This window comes from Jaculus jaculus, chromosome 6 (assembly GCF_020740685.1).
Source record: "Jaculus jaculus isolate mJacJac1 chromosome 6, mJacJac1.mat.Y.cur, whole genome shotgun sequence".
Lineage (NCBI taxonomy): Eukaryota > Metazoa > Chordata > Mammalia > Rodentia > Dipodidae > Jaculus > Jaculus jaculus.
The window spans coordinates 27,889,012-27,916,525 of NC_059107.1; the positions used below are offsets into that span (position 1 = coordinate 27,889,012).

Consider the following 27,514-nt stretch of genomic DNA (forward strand, 5'->3'; position numbering starts at 1 on the left):
ACAAACATTACATGCATTGCTATCCATCTTACCCAGGAAGAAACTAAGGCCGAGCCCGTCCCAGGCCCCAGGGCAGAAGCGGATGATTTCAAAGCCTCAGCACTCTACAGAGGCAGATGACTGAACCACAACCTCTGGTGCATGGCTTCGCCAGCCCCCCATCTGGGGAAGCAGCTTGATCTGAGGGTCCAGAGGGGCACATGAGGTTCCAGAGAGTGTGCTGGGCAGCCAAGACCTGTGAGTCCTTACACTCCAACCAGGGGACTGCCCTGCTGAGCCTGGAAGCCTTAGCCCCGGGAGGCCAACATGCACTTCCCTGCCTATAGTGAAACAGAAAGGGACGGAGGAGCGGAAAATCCTGACCCGGGTGGAGGCTCCGAGGCTCCCCAGTGGACTGGGATAGCTGGTTGTTGCCCAGTGCCCCAGGCCAGGAGCTGCAAAACCAGGGAAGCAACTGGCCCCACGTGGTGGCTTAAGAGAGCCCTGGCGTCTGACCATGATAGCAACCCTGGCCACCCACGCAAACCCAACACTCTCCCAGGAAGGCCACATATTTAAGTTGATTGTAGTAACATAAAATGAGCAAGAACCTCCCATCTAGTACGCCCACTTCCCATCTTGGTTCCTTTCCTCTCTCACTCTTTTTCTTTTTTTCCTCTCTCTCTCTCTCTCTCTCTCTCTCTCTCTTTTTTTCTTTTGAGATAGGGTCTCATTCTGGCCCAGGCTAACCTGAAATTCACTACGTAGTCACAGGGTGGCCTTGAACTCATCCTCCTACCTCTGCTTCCCGAATGCTGGGATTAATTAAAGGCGTGCGCCACCACGCCTGGTGCTTTTTTTCTTTTATTTTTTTTGGGGGGGATTGAGGTAGGTTCAAGCTCAGACTGCCTTCTTTCTTTCTTTTTTTTTTTAAGTATTTTATTTATTTAGGAGGGAAAAAGAAAGAGCTAGATAGAGAGAATGGGCACGCCAAAGCCTCTAACCACTGCAAATAAACTCCAGATGTACGATCACCCTGTGCATCTGGCTTTATGTGGGTACTGGGGAACATACCCAGGTTTTAGGCACTGCAGACTAGAGCTTTAACTACTGAGCCATCATCTCTCCAGCCCCTCTTTCTTTTTGTTTTAAGATTTATTTACTTATTTATTTAGTTATTTGACAAAAAACAGAGAGAGAAAGAATGGGCATTCCATGGCCTCCTGTCACTGCAGACAAGCTCCAGACACGTGTGCCCCCTTGTGCAGATGGCTAATGTGGGTCCTGGGGAATTGAACCTAGGTCCTTTGGCTTTGTAGGCAAATGCCTTAACCACTAAGCCATCCCTCTAGCCCTCTTTCTTTTTCTTGAGACAATATCTTGTTATGTAATCTTGGTTGGCCTAGAACTCACTATGCAAACCAGCTCAGCCTTTAACTCTGCTATGAACCTCCTACCTCTGTCTCCCAAGTGCAAGCAAGGATGACAGGTAGACTGCACCTGGCCCTCTTGCTTTTTATGTATTTATTTATTTTTGTTTTTTTGAGGAAGGATTTCACTCTAGCCCAGGCTGACTTGGAACTCACCATGTAGTCTCAGGGTGGCCTCGAACTCACGGCAATCCTCCTACCTCTGCCTCCCAAATGCTGGGATTAAAGGTGTGCGCCACCAGGCCTGGCTACATATTTATTTATTTATCTTTGTGTGGTTTTTCAAGGTAGGGTCTCACTCTAGCCCAGACTATCCTGGATTCACTATGTAGTCCCAGGCTGGCCTTGAACTCACAGTGATCTTCCTACTACTGCCTCCTGAGTGCTGGGATTAAAGGCGTGCGTCACCATGCCCAGCTCCTAATTTTAATTTAATTTGATATTTTGTGATGGTGCCGAAGATTGAACCTGGGGTGCCATACTTTCTAGGAAAATGCTCTGCTAGATCCACTAATACACTGAGCTACTTCCCCAGCCCTGGGAGTTACATTTCAAACAGCTTCAAGGGACCAGGCTCCTGCTCCATCCCAACGCTGCAGTGTGATGTCTTCTGGGGCCACAGCCCACAGACTGCTGCTCTCCCTGAGGCACAGGGCACACACAGCATCCTTTACAAAGCCACAGACTTCCCCTTTGCACATAGGAAAAGCCCATGTCCTCATCTGGGTCTCTAAAGCCCCACGGCCCAAAGGCCCTGTTGGCAAGGCTGACTTTTGCTTGGTAGCTGGGTACAAGTGGGAGGTGGGAGGAAGTGCCCATCACCAGATCACTGGTGAGTTCATCTTCTTTCAACCTCCGGCCCTGCCAGCTCTGAAGGCCGAGCAGGTGGAGGGAGGCGGCGGTCCTTGGTGTAGCAGGTACACTCACCTGCAGCAGCTGGGCAGCGCTGGGTCTGGTTTCTGGGTTCTTGTCTAGCGCTATCTTCAGGAAGTCCCGGAACTCCACAGACCTGGGAAGACAGGTGTCACCAGTGAGCTCAGGGTGAATCCAGCAGTGCTGGGGAAAGTCCCCTACATGGTAGGTGCCACCCTCCAGACAGAGGCTGAACGCTTCCCAGACACACCTCTCCAAGAACAACAGGCACCTTCACGGCCTAAAGTGAGCTTGTGTGACTTTGGTCTCATCATAGACGTCACTGTCCAGAGAGGGGCGTGGAATAACCACTGCGACTCGCTAGAGGAAAGGAACACTGTACTGCTACAGTTTGAACCGAAGCTCCATTCTAGCCTGGGACTGTGCCCTATTCCCTGCTGTTGGGGGCACTGGGGATCTCAGAGCCCTGTGGCACGATGGAACCAGCTCATTTAGTTTATTAGTTCTGCTGTCATATCCGGAGCAAGACCTGGAGAATCCCAGGCTCTGGCCATCCCCTGACTTTGGAGCCAGACAGTGCCAGGAGACAGAGCCTGCATCTCACCAGTGCCAATGCCCCTGCCCAGGCTTCCTTGCCCCTTACCACTTGGAGGGAGTGAGCAGCGTGGGAGGGTCTGACTTGGCGATCTTGAGTAGGACCCTCATGGGGTTGAGCTCGTGGTGTGGAGGCTCAATCTGTGCCATCTCGATCAACGTGATGCCCAGGGACCAGATGTCAGCTTTGTAGTCGTAGGGGGTGTCCTTCATGGTCTCGCAGAGCACCACCTCAGGAGCCATCCTGAGCCAAGCAAGGAACAACAGAGGGCTCAGAACTGGGTCCCCACGGGTGCTCTACACGGGTGCTACTCAGAGACTCGGGGGTCAAGGATTCATGGTGAGGGGTTGGTAGCACTTGGAGCCATCGGTATTACTGACATCCCACTGTCTTCCTCAATAGGTCTGTCTTCGCCTTCAATGTGCCCCCGGCCACAGCCTGCTGCAGTTTCCAAGGCCTACCACAAGGTGGCAGCAGCGATCCAGAACAGAGAGTCCTGGGGAAAGGGCTGGAGGGTGGGTAAGGTTCTAGCAAAACAAACAAACAAACAAACAAACAAACAAACAAACAAACAAACAAACAGGGTGGGAGGGTGTGGTGGAGGGAGATGGTCCAGCACCAAGAGAAAGGAATGGGAGAGAAAAGGAGAAAGGAAAATGGGGGGAGGGGGAGGACAGAAAGAGTTAAAAGCAATAAACCAGCAAGAAGGCAGTTTTAGAAAAGAAGGAAACAGAAACCCATGCAGATTTCCCATGAAGACAGGACTTGAACTTGCATTGTTCACACCCCAGCCCCGCCGCAAGCCCACCCATTAGAAACGAATACATGCATGTTAAATCAGTCAGAAAGAGAAGCACGGATTTAGGGATTCAGGAAAATTCATAAATGGAACACTTTCCACAGCAACCCTAAGTTACAGATAAGGAAACTGGGGGATGGGGCAACTTGTACAAGGCACGGCAGGATTAACAAGTGGAGGCTAACCCTACACCCTTCAGGGTGCCTTAGCGACTCTCACCTTCTAGCATCTCCCCTCTCAACGACCCAGAGGTCACCTTGGGGTTTTAGGCTTAACATTTTAGTCTGCTAACCAATTTCTAGAAGCCATGACACACTCACCAGTAAGGCGTTCCTATGAAGGAATCTCGTTTTTGTAGAGTTTTCAGATTCTTGGCCGACACACCAAAGTCAGCTGCAAGACAGAAATCTCGGATAAAAAGTCTGAGAAACATTCCTCCACCCACAGCCCTAGGGTAAAGGGCCAGGTGTGGAGTCAGGGCTACACATTCTAAAACTCCAAACAGATGCCATTTTCTACCCAGAAAACAGAGAGCTTTAAAAATATAGTAGGGAGCTGGAGAGATGGCTTAGCGGTTAGGCGCTTGCCTGTGAAACCAAAGAACCCCAGTTTGAGGCTCAATTCTCCAGGACCCATGTAAGCCAGATGCACCAGGTGGCCATCTGGAGTTCGTCTGCAGTGGCTGGAGGCCCTGGCGTCCATGCTCTCTCTATCTGCCTCGTTCTCTCTGACTGTTGCTCTCAAATTAATAAAAATAAACCAAAATTCTTTTTAAAATGTACTAGGGAACCAGGTATGGTGTCATACACCTTTAATCCCAGCACTCAGGAGACAGTGGTAGGAGTATCGTGGTGAGTTCAAGGCCACCCTGAGACTACATAGTGAATTCCAGGTCCGCCTGGGCTAGAGTGAGACCTTACCTCAAAATAACAACAACAAAAATGGTACAAGTGTCTGATGTTTACAGCAGCAGGAGACCCTGACACACCCAATCACACACACATGTGTGCGTGTGCGCACACACACACACACACACACAAACATGAACATGTGCAAGTAAATAAATAAAAATTTTTAAAAGCCAGGCGTGGTGGCACATTCCCAGGCCAGGAGGATCACTGTGAGCTCAAGGCCACCCTGGGACTACAGAGTGAGTTTCAGGTCACCATGGGCTAGAATGAGACCCTACCTTGAAAAAACAAACAAAAAAATTAAAAATACATTGATGTCTATTGCAATAAATTAATCCCGAGATGGACACTTTCCTGCTACCCCAGAGTGCAAACTGGCAAAAGCCTATAGGTAAGCAACTTGGCAATAAATAATAAGACCTTTTAAAGCAGCCAGCAACTTGAAAATCTACAAACTTACTATAGTGAAATAACATTAAATACAAAAAATTATGATGTTGAGCCAGGCATGGTGGTGCACACCTTTAATCCCAACACTCAGGAGGCAGAGGTAGGAGGATCACTGTGAGTTTAAGGCCAACCTGAGACTACAGAGTGAATTCCATGTCAGCCTGGGCTAGAGTGAGACCCTATGACAAAAAAACAAATTTGGGCTGGTGAGATCGCTTAATGGTTAAGGCACTTGACTGCAAAGCCTAAGAACTCATGTTTGAACCTCCAGGTCCCATGTAAGCCAGATGCAGTGACACAAATACGCAATGTTGCACATGCGCACAAGGGGGCGCATGCGTCTGGAGTTTACAGAAGCTGAAGGCCCGGGTGCACCCATTCTCTCTCTCTCTGCCTCTTTGTCTTTCTCTCTCAAATAAATTTAAAAAATCAAAGTGTCATTAAAACAGAAATATTTTTTTAATTATTTATTTATTTATTTGAGAGAGACAGACACAGAGAGAAAGACAGATAGAGGGAGAGAGAGAGAATGGGCGCGCCAGGGCTTCCGACCTCTGCAAACGAACTCCAGACGCGTGCGCCCCCTTGTGCATCTGGCTAACGTGGGACCTGGGGAACCGAGCCTCGAACCGGGGTCCTTAGGCTTCACAGGCAATCACTTAACCGCTAAGCCATCTCTCCAGCCCCAGAAATAAATTTTTTAAAGATTTTTTTTTTTCAAGGTAGGGTCTCACTTTAGCCCAGGCTGACCTGAAATTCACTATGTAGTCTAGGCTAGCCTCAAACTCACAGCAGTCCTCTTACCTCTGCCTCCTAAGTACTGGGATTAAAGGTGTGTGCCACCACACCAGGCTTTAAGATTTTTTTTTTTTTTTTTTGGTTTTTCAAGGTAGGGTCTCACTCTGGTCCAGGCTGACCTGGAATTAACTCTGTCATCTCAGGGTGGCCTTGAACTTATGGCAATCCTCCTACCTCTGCCTCCCGAGTGCTGGGATTAAAGGCGTGCGCCACCACGCCCGGCAAGATTTTTTTAAATTAAATTTAATTTAATTTTAGAGAGAGTGAGAGAGGAAAACAAATGGGCCAGGGCCTCAGCCACTGAAATCAAACTCCACTTGCACCACCTAGTGGGCATGTGCGACCCTGCGCTTCCTCATCTTTGTGCGTCTGGCTTACCTTGCGGGATTTGGAGAGTCAGACATGGGTCCTTAGGCTTTGCAGGCAAGCACCTTAACTGCTGAGCCATCTTTCCGGCCCCCCAGGCTTTATGGCTTAAAAAATATTTTATTTATTTATTTGAGAGAGGGACAGAGAAAGGCAGAGACAGAGAATGAACAAGCCAGCACCTCTTAGCCACTGCAAACAAACCCCAGTTGCATGTGCCACTTTGTGCATTTGGCTCTATATGGGTACTAGGGAATAAGTCCTGGGTCTTTTGGCTTTGCCAGCAAGTACCTTAACTTCTTGAGCCATCTCTCCAGTCCCACAGGTATTTTTTTTTAAAGATTTCTTTTTATTTATTTATTTATTAGAGAGAGAGAACAGTGAGAATGGGCACACCAGGACCTCTAGCCACTGCAAACGAACTCTAGATGCATGTGCCATCATGTGCATCTGGCTGATATGAGAATAGAGAATAGAACCTGGGTCCTTAGGCTTCGCAGGCATGCACCTTAACCACTAAGCCATATCTCCAGTCCCCCACAAGTTTTAAGTAATCAGAATTCCTTTTTATTGCTAACATTTAGAAAACTTTTCAATGCCAGGCATGGTGGCACATACCTTTAATTCCAGCACTCAGGAGGCAGAGATAGGAGGATCACCATGAGTTTGAGGCCACCCTGAGACTACAGAGTGAATTCCAGGTCAGCCTGAACCAGAGTGAGACCCTACCTTGAAAATACCCCCCCCCCAAAAAAAACCCCACAAGTTAGATGGCTCAGTAGTTATGACATTTTCTTGCGAAGTCTTACAGCCTAGGTTCAATTCCCCTGAACCCACATAAAGCCACACATAAAATGGCACATGCATCCAAAGTTTATTTACAGCAGCAAGAGGCCCTGGCACGCCAATTCTCTCCCTCTTATATCTCTCCTTGAAAAAAAAAAATCCCTTTTCAAGCTGGGTGTGGTAGTTCACACTTATAATCCCAATACTCAGGCTAAGGTAGAAGGACCACAGTGAATTCGAGGCCAGCATGGGCTAGATAGAGTAAGACCTTAAAAACAAAACAAACTGGGCTGGAGAGATGGCTTAGCGGTTAAGCGCTTGCCTGTGAAGCCTAAGGACCCCGGTTCGAGGCTTGGTTCCCCAGGTCCCAGGTTAGCCAGATGCACAAGGGGGCGCACGCGTCTGGAGTTCGTTTGCAGAGGCTGGAAGCCCTGGTGCGCCCATTCTCTCTCTCTCCCTCTCTCTGTCTTTCTCTCTGTGTCTGTTGCTCTCAAATAAATAAATAAATAAATAAATAAAAATTTAAAAAAAAACAAACTAACAACAATAACAACAAAAAGTCCTTTTCATATATAACTGTAATATATACCGCGCGAGGATGAAAGACATGGGCCACCATTGCCTGTGTCTGTCTATGTTTAGTGCTATAAGACTTGGTGGAGAAAAGGGGAATGCATGCGCCGTGATCTGCACCGCGCAGTCAGAACTGGGCAATGCTGGCCTAGCTGGCAGGAAACACACCAAATTGCTTCAGTGGTGTGGGGGGGGGGGCAGGGACTGGATGGGGTTCCTTCCACTTTTTGCATTCTGTAACTTTGCCATGATGAATATGCATGTTTTCAGAAGTAACAAAATTAAGATTTATCTACAAACACACGCCCAGCATGGGAACCCCCCTCATGCCCAGGCCCAGGACGACAAGTCTAGGGCTGCAAAGGCAAAGTCCTCCAGGCTGCAAAGGCAAAGTCCTCCAGGCTCCTGTCTTGGGGCAAAGTTTCTGGGTGACAGAACAGCAGGCTCAGGAGGACACACTTGGCGAGGATGGGGTGCTCAGTTGGAAGATGGTGGGGACTCGTCTCAAGGACCTCAACCATGTTACCAGTGCCTGGCACTCCTGGCACTTATGACGTGTCTGCAGAGCTTCCCCCAGACACGAGTTCAAACCAGGGCAGGGCCAGCACACAGAGCCTGGCCATGCTGACAACTGGCTCCTGGCTTCTCTTTGCAGGGCTCGCTCAGGACTCCATCAGGAGCCAGGCTGTCTGAAGCAGAGACCCCAGGGGCTGCCAGAGGCAAATCCAGTCCTGGCCTTTGGCATGCTGAGTTTGGTTGGGGAACCAAAGGGAAGGGCAACCGAATGCACAGTCCCATCACGGCTGAGGGAAGTGAGGCCAAGAGGGGAACAAGTGTTATGAGAGTGGACAGTTAGGGTGTGACCTCCAGCAGTGGGGGGAGGGGAGGAGAAAGAGAAGGGAGGGAGACTGAAAGGGGGTCTGAGGAGACACAGGTGATGCCTCTAAGCAATCCATTCCATTCAGCAAACACTGACTGAGCATCAGGTCAAGGGGCACAGCTGACCTTCACCAAGTCCTGTGCCTGGACAGCTTGCTCTAGTGGGCAAACTGACCTGGCAGGTTTTAGGGGAATGGATGCCTAGGTCAGAATTGGGGGGCAGAAGGAATGGAAGGGGAGGCAGGATTGGGAGAAACAAAATTCTTAGAAACAGGATTGGTGGGCACAGGATTCCAGGGGGCAAAATTTTCAGGCACATAGGTCTCAGCAGGGCTGGTCTGGATTATACTAAGTGAGGTAACCCAGGCCCAGAAAGCCAAACATGTTCTCCCTCATGTGGATCCTAGCTACAGATGATTGGGCTTCTGTGTGAGAAGGAAAAAACTCTGTAGCAGAGGCCAGTAAGTTAAAAAGGAGATATATAGGGAAGAGAAAGGAAGGGAGGAGGGTACTTAATAGGTTGGTATTGTATACATGTAAGTAGAATGATTGAGATGGGGAGGGGATATGATGGAGCATGGAATTTCAAAGCAGGGGGGGAGGGAGGGAATTGCCATGGGCTATTTTTTATAATCATGGAAAATGTTAATAAAAATTGAGGAAAAAAAAAAAAGAAAAAAGAGTGCTAAGCAATAAGCTGTTTAACACAGGAAGTTAAGATCTGGGGGAGACATTGCCAGGCAAAAGCTTGGCAGTGGTGGGGGACACAAGCCAGGTGGAGGGGCTGAGAGGGTCAGAGCAGTTTCCTCACCTGTGACCCAGGGCTGCGATCTTAGAGAGCTCATCTGTGGGCTGTCTATAGGATCAAATGCCACAGTTACAAAATGCCGCAGCTCCCAACCCAGGTCGTGGTAAGGGCTCCCCACCAGGGTCACTCACTGGTCACCGTGTGGGCAGGCAAGCCAGCCCAGCCTCGAGACCCTTAGGCCGGGGTGGGGGGGAAGTCCCTCCAAGTGAGTGGCCAAAACGCAGCTCTCTCAGCTGTGGGCACTAAAGCCTGGGTGGCCATCTCTTTGGCATCTGTGAGCAGGGACGGGGTGGGGTGGGGTCTCTGGTCAGAGAGAGGGGACCGTGTCACCGCTCACAGCAGGATCAGGGCTGCTGGTGAAATGCCGACAAAGCCCTGCTGATCGGCAGGAGCCCCCTGCAGGGCTCTTCTCCCCAGTGGGTCACCCTGGAGCCTGGCTCCTCACGAACACCCACCACGGCTGGCACGACATCCCTGCAGGAAACTCCCTGGGCACCGAGACTGCCTGAGACCTGGGCTGAGGCTCTAGGGAAATGACCCCCACCACAAGCCTGTGGGAAGGAGGGAACAGAAACCACTAACTTTCACAATGACACACCGTGCGTCCGGGAGCCCCTCCTAGTTGGGTTACTTCCCCTTCCGCCTCACAAGAAGGAGCCCAATATGGAGGGTGTGGCGGCCCCAGGACCTTGGGTCTCCCCCGGCCATAGTGACAGGGGTGACAGGGGTCCTGTAGGTAGGGTCTCACTCTAGCCCATGCTGACCTGGAATTCACTATGGAGTCTCAGGGTGGCCTCGAACTCACTACCTCTGCCTCCTGAGTGCTGGGATTAATGGCGTGCACCACCACGCTCAGCTTACAGAAAGATTTTCTGGGGGGAGGGGGCGGGGAGGTTTCAAGGTAGAGTCTCACTCTAGCTCAAGCTGACCTGGAATTCACTATGAAGTCTCAGGGTGGCCTTGAACTCATGGCGATACTCCTTCCTGTGCCTTCCGAGTGTTGGGATTAAAAGCATGTGCCACCACACCCGGCCAGACAGGTATTTTTTTTATAAGTATTTTTAAAATTCTTTTGGTTCATTTTTTATTTATTTATTTGAGAGTGACAGACATAGAGAGAAAGACAGATAGAGGGAGAGAGAGAGAATGGGCGCGCCAGGGCTTCCAGCCACTGCAAACGAACTCCAGACGTGTGCGCCCCCTTGTGCATCTGGCTAACGTGGGACCTGGGGAACAGAGCCTCGAACCAGGGTCCTTAGGCTTCATAGGCAAGCGCTTAACCGCTAAGCCATCTCTCCAGCCCCAGAAAGGTATTTTTGACCAGTTCCTTCGGATCAAAGCAAGCATCCCTCTCCTCAGACTTTAGAACCATTTAGAAACTAGACTCTACCTGATGGAATTTCTGTCCTGCATGCAGTTATACCCTGGGCACCACGACTGGATCATGAAACTCTCAACGGTTTGTTGAGAGAACATTCTCAGAGTCACAAATAAATGAACATGCTGGAAAGCCTTTAATCACACAATAGTCCTCTGTACCCCCACCACCCATGGCTTCACTCTCCAATTTCAGTTACCCTTGGTCAACTGCAACCTGAAAATATTAGATGGAAAAATTCTAGAAATAAGCCATTCAAAAGACTTAAGATAACAATTGTTATACTATACTGCTGAAATTGTTCCATTTTACTATACCAATCTGTGTTCCCCGTGCATAAAGAGGGAACCACTGTGTGTGACTGACCTTAATCCTATTACTGGAAACAGATCTTCAAAAATAGATTTACAGGGCTGGAGAGGTGGCTTAGCGGTTAAGCGCTTGCCTGTGAAGCCTAAGGACCCCGATTTGAGGCTTGATTCCCCAGGACCCACATTAGCCAGTTGCACAAGGGGGCGCAAGCGTCTGGAGTTTGTTTGCAGTGGCTGGAGGCCCTGGCGTGCCCATTCTTCCTCTCCCACTCTCTAACTGTTGGTCTCAAATAAATAAATTTAAAAAAAAATATATATATATATATATATATTTACAGCACTCGGGAAGCAGCGGTAGGAGGATCGCTGTGAGTTCAAGGCCAGCTTGAGACTACAGAGTGAATTCCAGGTCAGCCTGGACTATAGAGAGACCCTACCTCAAAAAAAAAAAAAGAAAGAAAGAAAAGAAAAGAAAAAAAAAGATGTATAATATAGATGAAATGCTTATATGAAAACTTTATCCAGAAGAGCAACAGACTAGAAATGACTGAAATTGCTGCTAGAACTTGCTGGCAGGTTGTCAGATCAATTACGGGTTAATAACATATAGGCCTAAAAAAGGACCAAAGCAGTATGTGGATGTGCCACAGCAGGAACCTGTAACACCCAGCCTCAAACACGGTGCATGATATTGTAGAACACCATATGAGTCCAGATACATTTCAAAAGAATCACAAAGGAGAGATAGCTTTGTGGTTAAGGTGCTGCCTATGAAGCCTAAGGACCAAGGTTCGGTTCCCCAGTATCTACATAAGCCAGATGCACAAGTGGTACATGTGTCTAGAGTTTGTTTGTATTGGCTGGAAGCCCTGGTATACCCATTCTCTCTCTCTCTCTCCGCTTCTCTCTTAAATAAATAAACAAATTTAAAAAGAATGACATAGGGACTGAGGAGATGGCTCAGCAGTTAAAGGCACTTACTAGCAAAGCCTGCCCACCCAGGTTCAACTCCTCAGCCACCTGGGTAAAGCTGGACGGGCAGTTGTTTGCAGAGGCAAGAGGCCTTGGCATGCTTATACATGCACGCACACACACACACCCATACACACATACAAATAAAGTTGTTATTGTGTTTTCCAGGTAGGGTCTCACTGTAGCCCAGGCTGACCTGGAATTCACTGTGTAGTCTCAGGGTGGCCTCAAATTCACAGTGACACTCTTATCTCTGCCTCCGAGTGGTGGAATTAAGCCTTAAAGCTGGTGTTTGTTTGTTTGTTTTGTTTTTTAAAGAATGGCATATAGGGCTGGAGGGATGGATTAGCGGTTAAGGCATTTGCCTGCAAAGCCAAAGGACCCCAGTTCGATTCCCCAGGATCTACGTTAGCCAGATGCACAAGGGGGCGCACGCGTCTACAGTTCGATTGCAGTGGCTGGAGGCCCTGGTGTGCCCATTCTCTCTCTCTCCCCCTTTGTCTGTTAAATAAATAAAAATAAAATATTTTTTAAAAGAATGACATGTATGTGCTGTGTGTATATGTCACCCCAAGTAAAGGATCAGAAAGGCTGTAATTCAAACTTACAGTGGTCACCTCTACAAATGAAGGAGATGGTGAGGATAGCATTCAAAGTGATCTTGCATTTACATAATTTCATTCTTTTTTTTTTCCAAGGTAGGGTCTCACTCTAGCCCAGGCTGATCTGGAATTTACTATGTACTGTGTGTGCACAAAGTGGCCTCAAATTCATAGCAATCCTCCTACCTCAGCTTCCCTAGTGCTGTGATTAAAGGCATGTACCACCACACCTGGCCTAGAATGTTTTTGATGGAGTATATTGCTTTTATGGTTTAAAAAGACAGAAATGAGCGCTGGAGAGATGGCTTAGTGGTTAAGGTATTTGCCTGAAAAGCCAAAGGACCCCAGTTCAATTCCACAGGACTCACATAAGCCAGATGCACAAGGTGGCACATGCATCTGGAGATCGTTTGCAGTGGTTGGAAGTCCTGGTGGACCCATTCTCTCTCTCTCTCTCAAATAAATAGATAAATAAACAAATAAATAAAATACATTTAAAAAGACAGAAAATGGGTGGGAGAGATGGTTTAGGGTTAAGGTGCTTGCCTGCAAAGCTAAAGGACCTCGGTTCAATTCCCTAGGACCTACATAAGCCAGATGCACGAGGTGGCACATATGTCTGGAGTTCGTTTGCAGTGGCTGGTGTGCCCATTTCCTCTCTTTCTCTGCCTTCCTCTTCCTAGTAAATAATTGCATGCATATACACATACATAATGTATTTAACAGTGTGTTTTGGGTTTTATGACTACATAGTCAGGTCAGTCTAGGCTACAGTGAGAACATACCTTGAAAAAAAAAACAAACAAAAAGGTCCCCAAATATGAACCAACCAAACCTGAAAGTACCAGGTGGAAAGAAATAATCAAGATCAGGGAAGAAATCATGAAATTGAAACGAAAGCACCAATTGATGAAACAAAGAGTTGCTTCTTGGAAAAGATAAACAAGACTGACAAACCCTTAGTAAAATTAACCAAAAGACAAAGAAAGGGAGGGAAGGAGAGAGAGTGAACCCAAATTAATAAGATTAGAGATGATGGATGAGCCTAATAATGGTACCAAACTGACTGTATTTGCTGAATACAAAACTAATAAAAATAAATAAATAAGATTAGAGATGAAAAGGGAAACATTACAATCAATGAAATCCACCAGAAAGTTGTAAGCACATGCTTTATAGTTTTAAAGATTTATTTATTTATTTATTTATTTATTTGAGACAGAGAAAGGGAGAAAGAAGGAGAGAGAGTGAGAATGGGCGCGCCAGGGCCTCTAGCCACTGCAAACGAACTCCAGACACATGCAGCACCATGTGCATCTGTCTTACGTGGGTCCTGGAGAATCAAACCGGGGTCCTTAGGTTTCACAGGCATGCACCTTAACCGCTAAGCCATCTCTCCAGCCCTACTTTATTTCACTTTTATTTTGTTTTTTTGAGGTAGGGTCTCACTCTAGCCCAGGCTGACTTGGAATTCACTCTGCAGTCTCAGGGTGGCCTCAAATTCACAGCAATCCTCCTACCTCTGTCTCCCAAGTGCTGGGAGGATTAAAGATGTTCACCACCACGCCGAGCTAAGAACATACCTTAAAACCTACATTCCAAATGCATGAATTTCTATGCATACGACCTAACAAAGTTAAACCGAGATGAGATAAATAATTTAAGCATATCTATAACAAGCAGCAAGATTGAAGCTATAACAATAATAAAAAAAAAAATCCGATCCAAAAAAAGTCCAGCACCAGACGAATTCACTGAAGAATTTTACCAAAGTGTTCAAAAAGAAAAAACACTTCCCAGATTATTCTGTAAAACAGAAAAGGAACACTTCCAGGCTAAGGAAATGGCTGAGTGATTAAAAATGCTTACTTGCTGGTTGTGGTGGTGCATGCCTTTAGTCCCAGCACTTGGGAGGCAGAGGTAGGAGGATAGTTGTGCGTTCAAGACCACCCTGCGACTATATAGTAAATTCCAGGTCAGTTGAGGCTAGAGTGAGTAAGACCCTCCAAAAAACAAAACAAAACAAAACAAAAAAGCCTACCAATCCAGATCTGATTTCCCAGATAAAGCCAGATATACTAAGTGGTACATGCATCCCAGCACTCGAGAGGCAGAGGTAGGAGGATTCACAGTGAGTTTGAGGCCACCCTTAGACAACAGAGTAAATTCCAGGTCAGCCTGAGCTAGAGTGAGATCCTACCTTGAAAACCTCCCCGTCCTCCCCCCCAAAAAAAGGCTGAAGAGATGGCTTAGCAATTTAGGCACTACCTGCAAAGCTTAAGGACCCAGGTTCAATTCTCCAAAATCCACATAAGCCAGATGCACAAGGTGGTGCGTGCATCTCAAGTTCATTTGTAGTGGCTAGAGGCTCTGATGTGCCCATTCTCCCCCTACCCACCCCCCTTGCCAATAAAAAGATAAAAAAACAAAAAGCTAGGGGCTAGAGAGATGGCTCAGTGGTTAAAGTACCTGCTTGCAAAGCTTGCAGGCCCAGGTTCAATTCTGCAGCATCTCTGTTGTGAAGCCAGATACACAAAGGGGCACATGCATCTGGAGTTTGTTTGCAATGGCTAGAGGCTCTGGAGTGCCTGTTTTCTCTCTCTTTCTCATCTCCCTCTTTCTATTTTTCTCTCAAATAAATAAATAAATACTAAAAAAAATGAAAAAGAAAACAAAAATCCAGGCATGGTGGTGCACACCTTTAATCCTAGCACTCAGGAGGCAGAGGTAGGAGGATTGCTGTGAGTTCGAGGCCACCCTGAGACTACATAGTGAATTCTAGGTTAGCCTGGGCTAGAGTGAAACCTTACCTTGAAAAAAAAAGAAACTAATTTGAGATTCCATCTTATCTCAGGCACAATGGCTGTCATCCAGAAAATACTGAGGGATGGGCTGGAGAGATGGCTTAGTGGTTAAGGCACTTGCCCGCAAAGTTTAAAGAATGCGTGTTCGAATCTCCAGGTCCAACATAGTCAGACACAAAGTGATACAAGCATACAATGTTGCACATGCCCACATGGGGGCACACATCTGGAGTTCATTCACAGCAGCTGAAAGGCCCTGGTGCGCTCATTCTCTCTCTCACTCTGCCTCTCCCTCTCTCTCTCTCTGTCTCTGTCTCTCTCTCTCTCAAAAATAAAATGATAATAATAGTAATAATAGAAAATACGGAGGGAGATTTCATCTGTTCTGAACATGTACAGATTCTTTACCTGGTCTTTATTCCCTAAACAATGCAGTATGACCATAATTTCCACAGCATTAGGTATCACAGGAGAATGTGGAGTTATATTCCAATACTACTCCATTTTATATACGGGACCTGAGCAATATTTGGTATCTCTGAGGGTCCTGGAATGAGGCCCCCTGGATCTGCCTCGTGGCGCTGGTGTGTAGAGCACAGGGCATTGACCAGCAGCATCTCAGGCAATCTCTCCCCTGCGGGTCGTCTCTACCTCCTACCAGCGGCCCCCCAACCCCGGACGCCCGTTAGCCTGGGCAGCCAGAGATGCTACTTGGGGCTGGAGGCGGAGGACCCCATACACACCACGAGTCCCAGGCTCCCTTCTGAAGCAAAGGCCAGGGACACAGCCAGACAGGCCACCTCAGAACACTTCAGTCTGACCCCCCACGACCTTTCCTGAAGTGAGGGCCCCTCACACCTTCTCCCACAGCTGCTCTTACCCAGCCTGATGTCCCCCTCGAGGGTCATGAGCACATTGCCGGCTTTCAGGTCGCGGTGGATGATCCTCTTGCCGTGCAGGAAGGTGAGGGCCTCCAGCATCTGACGGCACACGACCTGAATCTGGGGCTCGGTGAGGCCTCGTTCCAGCTCTGGAAGAGAGCAGAGCTGATGTCCCTTTGGCAGCACCCCACCAGCCCGCCCCGCCGGCCCCCAGGAGGAAGCAGTGAGTGAGGGCATCCTATGCTGTCTCTCGGGTGGTCACAGGAAGACCCCTGCATGGAGCACCTCCCTTGGCTGCAGGTCACATGGGGACCCCTGGCATCTTTCTATGACTCAGCACTGTGGTGCCCATTTCTGTGGGTAGCCAACACTCACCCTTCCCAGCCAGAACCCAGTACCCACACAAAGCCAGATGCACAAAATGGCACACGCATCTGGAGTTTATTTGCAGTGACAGGAGGCCATGACATGCCCATACTTTCCCTCCCTCCCTCTTTCTCTTTCTATTCCCCTCTTTACTTGCAAATAAATTAATTAAACAAATAAGTAAATAAAAACAGAGTTACTGTTTCCAAGGACCACGTCATTTTGTTAGTAGTTGCTTACAAAGCCAGAGATTGTGGTTGCTAAATTCATTTAATTCTCATGCATAAAATTGGAAACAAGCCTGGCATGGTGGTGCACACCTTTAATCCCAGCACTCTGGAGGCCAAGGTAGGAGGATCGCTATGAGTTCGAGGCCACCCTGAGACTACATATTGAATTTCAGGTCAGCTTGGACTACAGCAAGACCCTACTTGAAAAAAAAAAAAACTAAATAAATAAATAAAAATAAAAGGTGAGAGCTGGGCGTCGTGGTACAGGCCTTTAATCCCAGCACTCGGGAGGCAGAGGTAGGAGGATCACCATGAGTTCAAGGCCACCCTGAGATGATATAGTGAATTCCAGGTCAGCCTGGGCTAGAGTGAGACCCGACCTCAAAAATAAATAAATAAATAAATAAATAAATAAATAAATAAATAAATAAATAAATAAAAGGTGAGGCTTAATGCAAGGAAGTTAGGTCCTGAGGGTCCCTCCTTCACAAGGCATTGTTTCAAATAATTCTTTTCTTCTCTCTCTTTCATGTGATCTCTACACACAACCTTGCTTATCATCCAAGAGGCTGTTGCCAGAGGCGTTCCTACTTTGGACTTTCAGCTTCCAAAACAGAGCTGTATAAGCCTCTCTTCTTTTTAAATATTTTGTTTACTTGTTTATTTGGGAGGGAGAGAGGATGGGTACGCCAGGGCTTCTTGCTGCTGCACATGAACTCCAGGTACAACATGTGCCACTTTGTGCATCTGGCTTTATTTGAGTACGGAGGGTTCGAACCTGGGCCGTCAGGCTTTGTAAGCAAGCCCTTTAACCGCTGAGTCATCCCCCCCAAGCCCACATCTTTATTTACTTGTTTATTTACTTTTGTGAATCACCCAGTTTCAGGTTGTCTGGACTAGCAGCAGAAATGGACTGAGGCAGTGATATTCCCCCTTTCAAGGAACCTCCTTCCAGCACGGCGCCTCCACTCAAATGCTGGGTCACGGAAGACTTAAAAGGATGAGTGGCTGGCTTCCGGGCACATGGCTTCTCGAAGAGGAAGTACAAGACTCTCCCCCACCAAAGGCCAGCGTTCTCTTCCTAAACCCCAGAGGGACACAGCACGGAGACACTAGGAGGGGGCGTGGGAACCCTGGATGGGGGAGGGAGGGACTAGCCGGCATGGTGGGTCTGGATCACGACTCAGGGCTCTGGGGGAGGCGGCTGGAGGAAGGCTCACCCAACATGATGGCGTCCACGGCTCCCCCGGGGCAGAACTCAATCATGATCTGCAGGAGACACAAGGCAGAGTCACAACACACCAGGGCCTGGGCTCTTGTCTATCTGCCCTGTCTCCTCACAAGGCATCCCCACCTTCACAGGAGTCTCTGATGCCCAGGCAGGTGCTGGGTGCTACCCTGCAGAAAACGAGAGACCCGAAGCTTCGGGAAGGCCTCGTTAGCCAGGTCTATAGCCATCCTGTTCCTCCAGCATATTCCAAGTCCAGTCTACCATGTAACAGCCTTGCTCTATACTCCAAGGCCAGGAGCCTCAGAACCTCCTTATTCACCCCTGAGGTGGCCACAGCCTCACAGAGCCCTGGGTGCCCCTCACCTTCCACCTGACAGAGCCACACCCCCACTGACTCAGGCCATCGGAGCATCAGGGCTCTGGGCAGAAAAGCAAACACAGGTGTTCGTTCTCATCCTCACGCTTCCCGGTTGGTGCCCTCTGGGCAGAGGTTGCCATCCTTTTGCCATCCTCCTTGAGTGGAGACAGAATCATGGGACACACCAGAATCGCCTCCCAGCTTCTAGCTGTCATCCCCATTTCCACGGCAGGGGGCAGAGCCAGGGCTGTGGACTGGCAAGGCCAGCTCGCTCTAAACAGGAAAGCCACACTTAGCTGTGACCCGGCTGGCCCTGTGCCAGCTCTCCAGCAGACAGAAGGTATGAGAGGACTATGATGGGGACTCCGGTCTGGGCTGACCTTCCAGAGACATCGCCATCAGGCCACCATGTAAATATAAGTGGGGAGGGGCGGCTCTGGGGACAGCTGCAGAGGAGCACAAGCCTCAGGTCCAGGGCTCCCGAGGGCGGCCTTAGCTGTGAAAGGGATTACTGAATAGGCTGTTTCCAAATGCGGCCAACCACTGCTCTGTACGGAGGGTTAGCCACGCTGCGATACAGGAAATCAGTGCAAGTGGGCGTGGTGGCGCACGCCTTTAATCCCAGCACTTGGGAGGTAGAGGTAGGAGGATCGCCGTGAGTTCGAGGCCACCCTGAGACTCCATAGTGAATTCCGGGTCAGCTTGGATCAGAGTGAGACCCTACCTTGAAAAACAAGGAAGGAAATCAGCATGGGCTGGGCACAGGAAGTGCTAGGTTTCAGGAGCAGCAAGACAGACATGGCCCCACCATCCCTGCCACGTGCTGCAAAGGAGGAAGACGCGGCCTCTGCAGGGCTCCAGTTACTCCAGCCTTGCCTGGTCCTCACAGTGGGCTGATCTCAGCTTTCCCCCCACCCCCAGGGCTCTCTAACATGACAGCAATGTGTCCCCTCACATGCGGTCGCCAGGGAAAACACTACACTGGGAAAGAGACACTTTTTCCTTCCATCACCTCTCTCTCCATCATTCACTCACTCATTCGCTGTCCTAAGGAACCCAGCTTGTGCCCAGGGCCAGGCAGCCGCATTAGGACACACAGTAACTTCTCAGCCCAGCGTGACACTGCAGTGTAATCCTTCCCACTTCCGGGAGACCCCCAAACTCTCCCGCCAATGCCTAGGAAAATCCCAGCCACAGAGACTGTGCTGGGAAAGACACGACACCTTAGCCACCATGCAGAGACAAGCAAGGTGGGCGAGGCATACATACCCTAACTCCCTCCGAATGACAAGCTTATCTAGGCCCCCGGCTAGGGCTCAGCCAAGTCAAGTTACTACTATGGCTGCTTTCAGGCGGTCAAGAGTTCAGGTTTTTCAATTATAATTTATTTATTTGCAAGAACACTGCAAATGAACCCCAGAAGCATGTGCTGCTTTGTGCATCTGGCTTTATGTGGGTATTGGGGAGTCAAACCTAGGTTGTTAGGCTTTGCAGGCAAGCATCTTAACCACTAAGTCATCTCTCCAGTCTCCCCCCTTTTTTCTGATTTACTTTAAAAAAATTTTTTTTTGTTTTTATTTTTATTTACTTACTTGAGAGCAACAGACAGAGAGAGAAAGAGGCAGAGAAAGAGAGAGAGAATGGGCAAACCAGGGCCTCCAGCCACTGCAAACGAACTACAGACACGTGCGCCCCCTTGTGCATCTGGCTAACATGGGTCCTGGGGAACCGAGCCTCAAACAAGGGTCCTTAGGAGGTTTCACAGGCAAGCGCTTAACCATTAAGCAATCTCTCCAGCCCTGATTTACTTTTTAAATTTAAATTTAATTTTTATTTATTTATGAGAGAGAGAGAGAGACAGAATGGGCACACCAGGGCCTCTAGCCACTGCAAATGAACTCCAGACACATGTGCCATAGTGTGCATGTCGTTTAGGTGGGTTCTGGGGAGCTGAACCTGGGTCCTTAGGCTTTGCAGGCAAGCGCCTTAACTGCCAAGCCATCTCTCCAGCCCTTTGTGTATTTATTATGAGGCTTTCTCTTCTTATGCAGAAAAATGCAAGCAGGAGCAATGTTTGTGTGCAAGCCTGTCAAATCCCTGCAAGCTCCATGACGGTACCCAGGTCCATGGCCCCCGGAGGGTCACCCCTCCACTTGCGGTAAGAGTGAACTCAAACCACTTGCCAGTCTCTGTGACACGGGCACTCCCCTGACCTCTAGATCCACTACAAGGATAAGATGTGGACACTTCCTCTTCACTGCCCAGTGTCATCAGAAACAAAAAGGTGAACAGACAGATTCACTTTGGGTGATGCCACTTAAGTGACCTTGAAAACGTCAACCTCCTCAAGTTTCTGCTTTCCCATCTGTGAAATGGCACTAACCAACCTCTGCTTCCAACTGCATCAAGACAGTTGAGTCCTGGCTGGAAAGTGAGACAGGAAAGCCACTCCACTGTTACACTTTCATGGACCCTCTAGCAAACCAAACCAGCAGAAGTGCCCCACTGGGACCATCTTACTTAAGCCACCCATAAAGATATGCCTTCCCAGCCCGGCGCGGTGGCGCACACCTTGAATCCCAGCACTCGGGAGGCAGAGGTAGGAGGATCACTGTGAGTTCGAGGCCACCCTGAGACTACACGGCGAATTCCAGGTCAGCCTGAGCTAGAGTGAGACCCAACCTCGGAAAACCAAAAGAGATGTGCCTTCCCCAGTTTATCAGCGCACCCTCAGTGTTATGGAAAGCCAGTAGGGGAAGTGGCTAGGCCCAGGTTGGGCCCTGTATCTTTTAATAAAACTGTCTCTTGCACAACCCTTTACACACAAGATCCTTCCACCTACCCCGACTCAGCCTTCCACAGATCAACCCCAGGAAAACGTGTGCATTCTGACCATCTGACTTGTTTCCTCCTATGTAGTTAAGAGTTCATGACTCCTGTAGCTCCCTTTTGCTTCTTTTATATAATATTATATATATGTATGTATATATATGTATGTACATATATATATGTATGTATATGTATGTATGTGTGTATATATATATATATATATATATATATAATTTTTCCCAGAAGTACATGGTGTTTTTTTTTTTCCTTTTTTTTCTGAGGAAGGGTTTCACTCTAGTCCAAGCTGACCTGGAATTACTCAGTAGACCCAAGCTGGCCTTGAACTCACAGTGATCCTCCTACCTCTGCCTCTGGGATTAAAGACGTGTGCCACCACATGCAGCTAGTACATGGAATTTGATTAGGAAACAATCTCAATAATAACAAATAAAACAGCTCTCTGTCTATGGGCATGGCATTCGTGGGTTCGCCCAGCCCTGGATTGAAATATGAGGAATAAATATATCAGAACAGCTTTTCACACAGCACTTCATTGCATTGAGAGTGTAAGTCATCTGAAAATGAGTTAAGGCACACAAAAGGGTGGATATAGGTTATATGCAAATATCATGGGCTGAAGAGATGGCTTAGCAATTAAGACACTTGCCTGTGAAGCCTAAGGACACAGGTTCAATTCTCCAGTACCCATGTAAGCCAGATGCACAAGGTGACACATGCATCTGGAGTTTGTTTGCAGTGGCTGGAGGCCCTGGTGTGCTCATTCTTTCTATCTACTTCTCTCTCTCAAGTAAATAAATAAAAATAAAATACTTTTTAAAAATATCATGACAGGAAACTTGAGCACCCTTAAGCTGGTATTGCAGGGGTCCTGAGGCCCGACTGTCACATATGCGGAGGGACACTACAGTACTGATAGAAATACATGCAAATAGTGATCTCTGCATCTCAGAAAGTTATTGAAAAGAGAACACAGGGCTAGAAGGCCAGCTCACAGCTTCCTGGATAAGGCAGGCTCTCAGGCTAAGGAGCTCCTGGGCACCACACTCTCATGGCCTCGTGACTTGCCAGGCTCACAGTGCCATCGCTCAAGTGCTGGGGACACGTTACTGGAACTGTCAGGGTAGCAGCAGGCTGCCTCTTATGTGCAGTGGCTCAGGGTCTCCTGATGACCAGGACAGCTGAGATATGTGATCAGTGTAATATATCAAGTATCACTTGAGTGTCGGCCAGGGGTCCCCCACCTTGTCAGGAGCAGTGAGGCCCATCAAAGTAGTGTTCTAAGCCACGAGTCCTCTCTGAGCTTACAGTTGTGATAGGCACAGGGGCTGAGGACTCAGGACGTATCAGGAGGCCTCCGCCCCAAGAACACCAGCAGAGGAAGATGAGGAGATATGCGGTACCAACATACAGTACCTGTTACCCAGAAGCCTGTGGTGCAGCAACCCAGGAGCCTGGAGCCATCGTGGAAGGCTTTCCTGCAGGGGTAACATGCAGGACAGAGTTCTGCTTCTCTTCTGCTTGGTGCTAGGGAACGAACCCAGGACCTCAAGCATGCCAGGCAACTGCTCTATCACTAAAACTACACACGCAGCCCCCCCTTCCCTAAATATTTTATTTATTTGGTGGGGGGGAGAAAGAGGGAGAGAATAGATGTGCCAGGGCCTCTTGACACTGCAAGTAAACTCCAGACATATGTGCCACTTTTGTGCATCTGACTCTACATGGGTACTGGGGAATTGAACCTGGGATGTCAGGCTTTGCAAGCAGGCACCTTTAACCACCAAGCTATCTATCCAGCCCTGCATCCCCTGACCTTTGTTTTTCTTTTGTTCTTTTTTTTTGTTTGTTTGTTTGTTTATTGAGGTAGAGTCTCGCTCTAGCCCAGGCTGACCTGGAACTCACTATGTACTCTCCAGGTGGCCTTGAACTCATGACAATCCTACCTCTGCCTCCCAAGTGCTGGAACTAAAGGCATGAGCCACCACTCCCAGCCCTATTTTATTTTAAAACGGCCTTATTTATTTATTTATGAGAAAGAGAGAGAATGGGCATGCTGGGACATCTAGCCACTGCAAACGAAGTCCAGACCACCTTGTGAATCTGGCTTTACAAGGGTACTGGGCAACCGACCCTGGGTCCTTTGGCTTTGCAGGTAAGCTCCTTAACCACTAAGCCATCTCTCTAACCCAACAGAGTCTTATTATGTAGCTCAGGCTAGTCTCAAACTCATGGTTTCCTGCCTCGGCCTCTGAAGTAGCTGGGATTACAGAGGCCTGAGCTGCCGGGTCCAGCCCAGACTGGGTTTTTGACTGTGAATCTGCCAGTGGAGAAAACAAGGGCATTCCTGAAAAGGGAGTAAAGCAGTGGGGGGGGGGGGGGGGGAAAGGGTGGAGCTTTCTCAGAGGACCAGAAGATGGAATAGAAAGGGTTAGAAGGGCCAGCAAGGATTCAAACAGTTCACAGCATGACCCCTACCCTGAGAGCTATGTGTGTGTGCATGTATGTAGACATCAGAGGTCTTAAAGCATATCTTATTTTTTGCTCATGTGTGTGTGTGTGGAGTGTATGTATGCTTGTAAGCAAGCACTTTTTTTTTTCTTTCTTTCTTTCTTTTGTTTTTTCAAGGTAGGGTCTCACTCTGGCCCAGGCTGACCAAGAATTCACTATATAGTCTCGGAGTGGCCTCAAACTCACAGTGATCCTCCTACCTGTGCCTCCCAAGTGCTGGGATTAGAAGCATGTGCCACCTTGCCTGGTAAGCAAGCACTTTTAGCAGATGAGCCATCTTCCCAGTGCCTGCAGGCATTTTGTTTGTTTGTTTGTTTGAGGTAGAGTCTCCCTCTGGTCCAGGCTGACCTGGAATTCACTATGCAGTCTCCAGGTGGCCTCGAACTCACGATGATCTTCCTATCTCTGCCTCCCTAGTGCTGGGATTAAAGGCGTGCACCACCATGCCTGGCACCCGCAAGCATTTTTGTGAGTGCATGAGCGCACTGTATAACCAAGTTCACTTTGTGTGTGTGTGTGTTATGCTGGCCAGAAGGTTGATGTAAGGTGTCTTTTTCAATCCTGCTCCACATTTTATTATTATTATTATTATTTTGAAACAAGGTCTCTGCCTAAACCTAGAGTTCACAATTTGGCTACACTAGCTAGCCAGCAAGTCCTGGTAACCCTGTCTTTGCCTTTCTAGAGCGCCACCATACCTGGCCGGGAGATTTTTTTTTTTTTTTTTTCCAAAGTAGGGTCTTACTCTAACCCAGGCTGACCTGGAATTCACTATGTAGTCTCAGACTGGCCTCAAACTCACAGCAATCCTCCTACTTCTGCAATCTGAACGCTGGAATTAAAGGTGTATGCCACCATGCTCAGCCTTGATTTTTAAATGACTGCTTCAATTTCATTTCTTGTTCTAGTTCTATTTAAATTATTTACTCCTGGGCTGGACAGATGGCTTAGCGGTTGAGGTGTTTGCTTGCAAAGCCAAATGATCCCGATTTGACCTCTCCAGGATCCACGTAAGCCAGATGCACAAGGTGGCACATGCATCTGGAGTTCATTTACAGTGGCTAGAGGCCCTGGCACACCTGTTCTCTCTCTCTCTCAAATAAATAAATAAAACATAGTTTTAAAAATCAGTGCAAAAATGGGTTAAAAATTCAATTTAAAGCCGGGCATGGTGGCATACACACCTTTAATCCCAGCAGAGGCAGAAACAGGAGGATCACCGTGAGTTCAAGGCCACCTTGAGATTACATAGTAAATTCCAGGTCAGCCTGAGCTAGATGAGACTCTACCTCAAAAAACAAACAAACAAACAAACAAAAAAATCAGGCTGGGGAAATGGCTTAGCAATTAAGGCATTTGCCTGCAAAGCCAAGGGACCCTGGTTTGATTCCCCAGGACTTATGTAGGCCAGATGCACAAGGGGGCACATGTGTCTGGAGTTCTTTTGCAGTGGCTGGAGGCTCTGGCGCACCCATTTTTTTTCTCTCTCTCTCTCTATCTGCCTTTCTCTTTCTGCCTGTAGCCCTTAAATAAATAAATCAAAATAAACAACAACAACAACAAAAAACCAAAACAAACAAAATAACCAAAAGGGCACATGTCTTTATTACCAGCACTAGGGAGGCTGAGGTAGGAGGACCACTGTGAGTTCAAGGCCAACTATAGGCTACAGAGTGAGATCCAGATCAGCCTGGGCTACAACAAGACTCTACCTAAAAAGAAAAAAAGAAAGAAAGAAAAATAATCAAAATGGAATGTAGGATCCAGCAGTCCCACATCTGGGTATTTATCCAAACAAGCTGAAAACAGAACCCTGAAGAGCTGTGTTCACTTTCCCATGTTCACTGCAGCCCCAAACAGATGAAGGGAAGATTCACGTGACAGATAACACTCATGGAGAATGTACACACATTCTCTGGCCTTAAAAAGAAGAAAATCTTGCTAAATCTGAGGCAATATGCATGAGCTTTGAAGGCATTACACCAGGTGAAATAAACCAGAGGCAGAAAGACAAACACTGCCGACGGGTGTGAGTTAGCTTAGCCAATACCTTCAGACTCACAGAATCCAAGAGCGGCATGTGCTGCCAAGACTTGGGGGAAGGGATGGCAGGGGCTCACCAGTGGGCATAAAGTTGCAGTTAGCCACGCTGCATCAGCCCTGGAGTCAGCTATGCCATATCATAGCCATAACCAACAAAATGTATTATACGTTGACATTTTAAAAATATTTTATTTATTTATTTATTTGAGAGAGAGTAGATAGGTCAGAGTACGTAGCCACTGCAAACAAACTCCAGACACATGCACCACCTTGTGCATCTGGCTTACTTGGGCACTGGGGAATAGAACCTGGGTCCTTAGGCTTCAAAGGCAAACACCTTAACCGCTACGCCATCTCTCCAGCTCTACATACACACTTTTTTTTTTTTTTTCCGAGGTAGGGTCTAGCTCATACTGACATGGAATTCACTATGTAGTCTCAGTGTGGCCTTGAACTCACGGTGATCCTCCTACCTCTGTCTCCCATGTGCTGGGATTAAAGGTGTACACCACCACACCCGGCTACACAGATATTTTTAAGAGGGCAGATCTCTTGCTGAACTAGTCCCATAATAAAATAAAAACTTCATGGGCTGGTGAGATGGCTTAGCAGTTAAGCACTTGCCTGTGAAGCCTAAGGACCCCGGTTCGAGGCTTGGTTCCCCAGGACCCACATTAGCCAGATGCACAATGGGGCACACATGTCTGGAGTTCATTTGCAGTGGCTGGAAGCCCTGGCATGCCCATTCTCTCTCTCTCTCTCTCTCTCTCTCTCTCTCTCTCTCTCTCTCTGCCTCTTTCTCTCTCTCTGTCTGTCACTCTCAAATAAATAAATAAAAATAAACAAAGAAATAAAATAAAATAAAAACTTCAGATGGGTGTGGTGGCGCACACCATTAATCCCAGCACTGGGGAGGCAGAGGTAGGAGGATCGCCGTTGAGTTTGAGGCCAGCCTGGGCTAGATTAAGACCCTACCTCAGACAAAAAAGAAAGAAAGAAAGAAAGACCCAAGCAAAGATGGGGACCCAGCCTGGATCAGGATGTAGTCATTCTGACGAGGGAGGCTCTGGCTTTCCCCGTTGGAAACCTGTCCCCAGCACAGCTGGTCTCCCTCAGGAGCGCCTCGTTTCCCTGGCGACCTCGTCTGGAGGGCGCCTGATGGAGGATGTGACAGCAGCCCCGAGTCTGGCTGGAAGCCAAGGAAACTGGAGACTCCTGTTGACCACTAGGCCATCGGGTGAAGCAGCTGACTTGGGCAGGTAGGGGTGGGGCTGGCTCATGTGGTGGGCTCTCCTGCTGTGGGCATCTGAGAATGGATGAGGGATTCCTCAGACTCTTGCCTGCACTGGGCACGGTTTTTAGTCATGGGCACAGGAGCAAAGCCGGTCCTCTTCCCTGCTTTAAATACTGAGGGGTGGGCTGGAGGGATGGTTTAGCGGTTACGGCACTTGCCTGTAAAGTCAAAGGACCCAGGTTTGATTCCCCAGGACCCATGTAATCCAGATGCACAAGGTGGCACATGCATCTGGAGTTCGTTTGCAGTGGCTGGAGGCCCTGGTGCACCCATTCTCTCCTTCTCTCTCTTGCTCTGCCTCTTTCTGTCAACTTAATAAATAAAAACAAAAATATATAAATAAATACCCATGGTGCACCCAGAACTCATTCAGAAGTGATGCTTAGCCAGCATCTTTCCACTGCTTCTCTGAGCTGTGCGAAGGAATGAGGCCAGCAAT

General features: G+C 48.1%; 1 protein-coding gene across 1 annotated transcript in view; it reads right to left on the reverse strand.

Moving 5' to 3' along the window:
• Positions 1–27,514, reverse strand: part of Stk10 (serine/threonine kinase 10) — a 110,309-nt gene that overhangs the window by 40,556 nt on the left and 42,239 nt on the right. The window contains exons 3-7 of the mRNA XM_004665005.2: positions 18,012–18,060; positions 16,195–16,344; positions 3,997–4,069; positions 2,926–3,120; positions 2,337–2,418 (exon numbers count right to left, since the gene is read on the reverse strand). Coding sequence (XP_004665062.2) covers positions 2,337–2,418; positions 2,926–3,120; positions 3,997–4,069; positions 16,195–16,344; positions 18,012–18,060 — 549 coding nt within the window. The remainder of the gene's footprint in view (positions 1–2,336; positions 2,419–2,925; positions 3,121–3,996; positions 4,070–16,194; positions 16,345–18,011; positions 18,061–27,514) is intronic.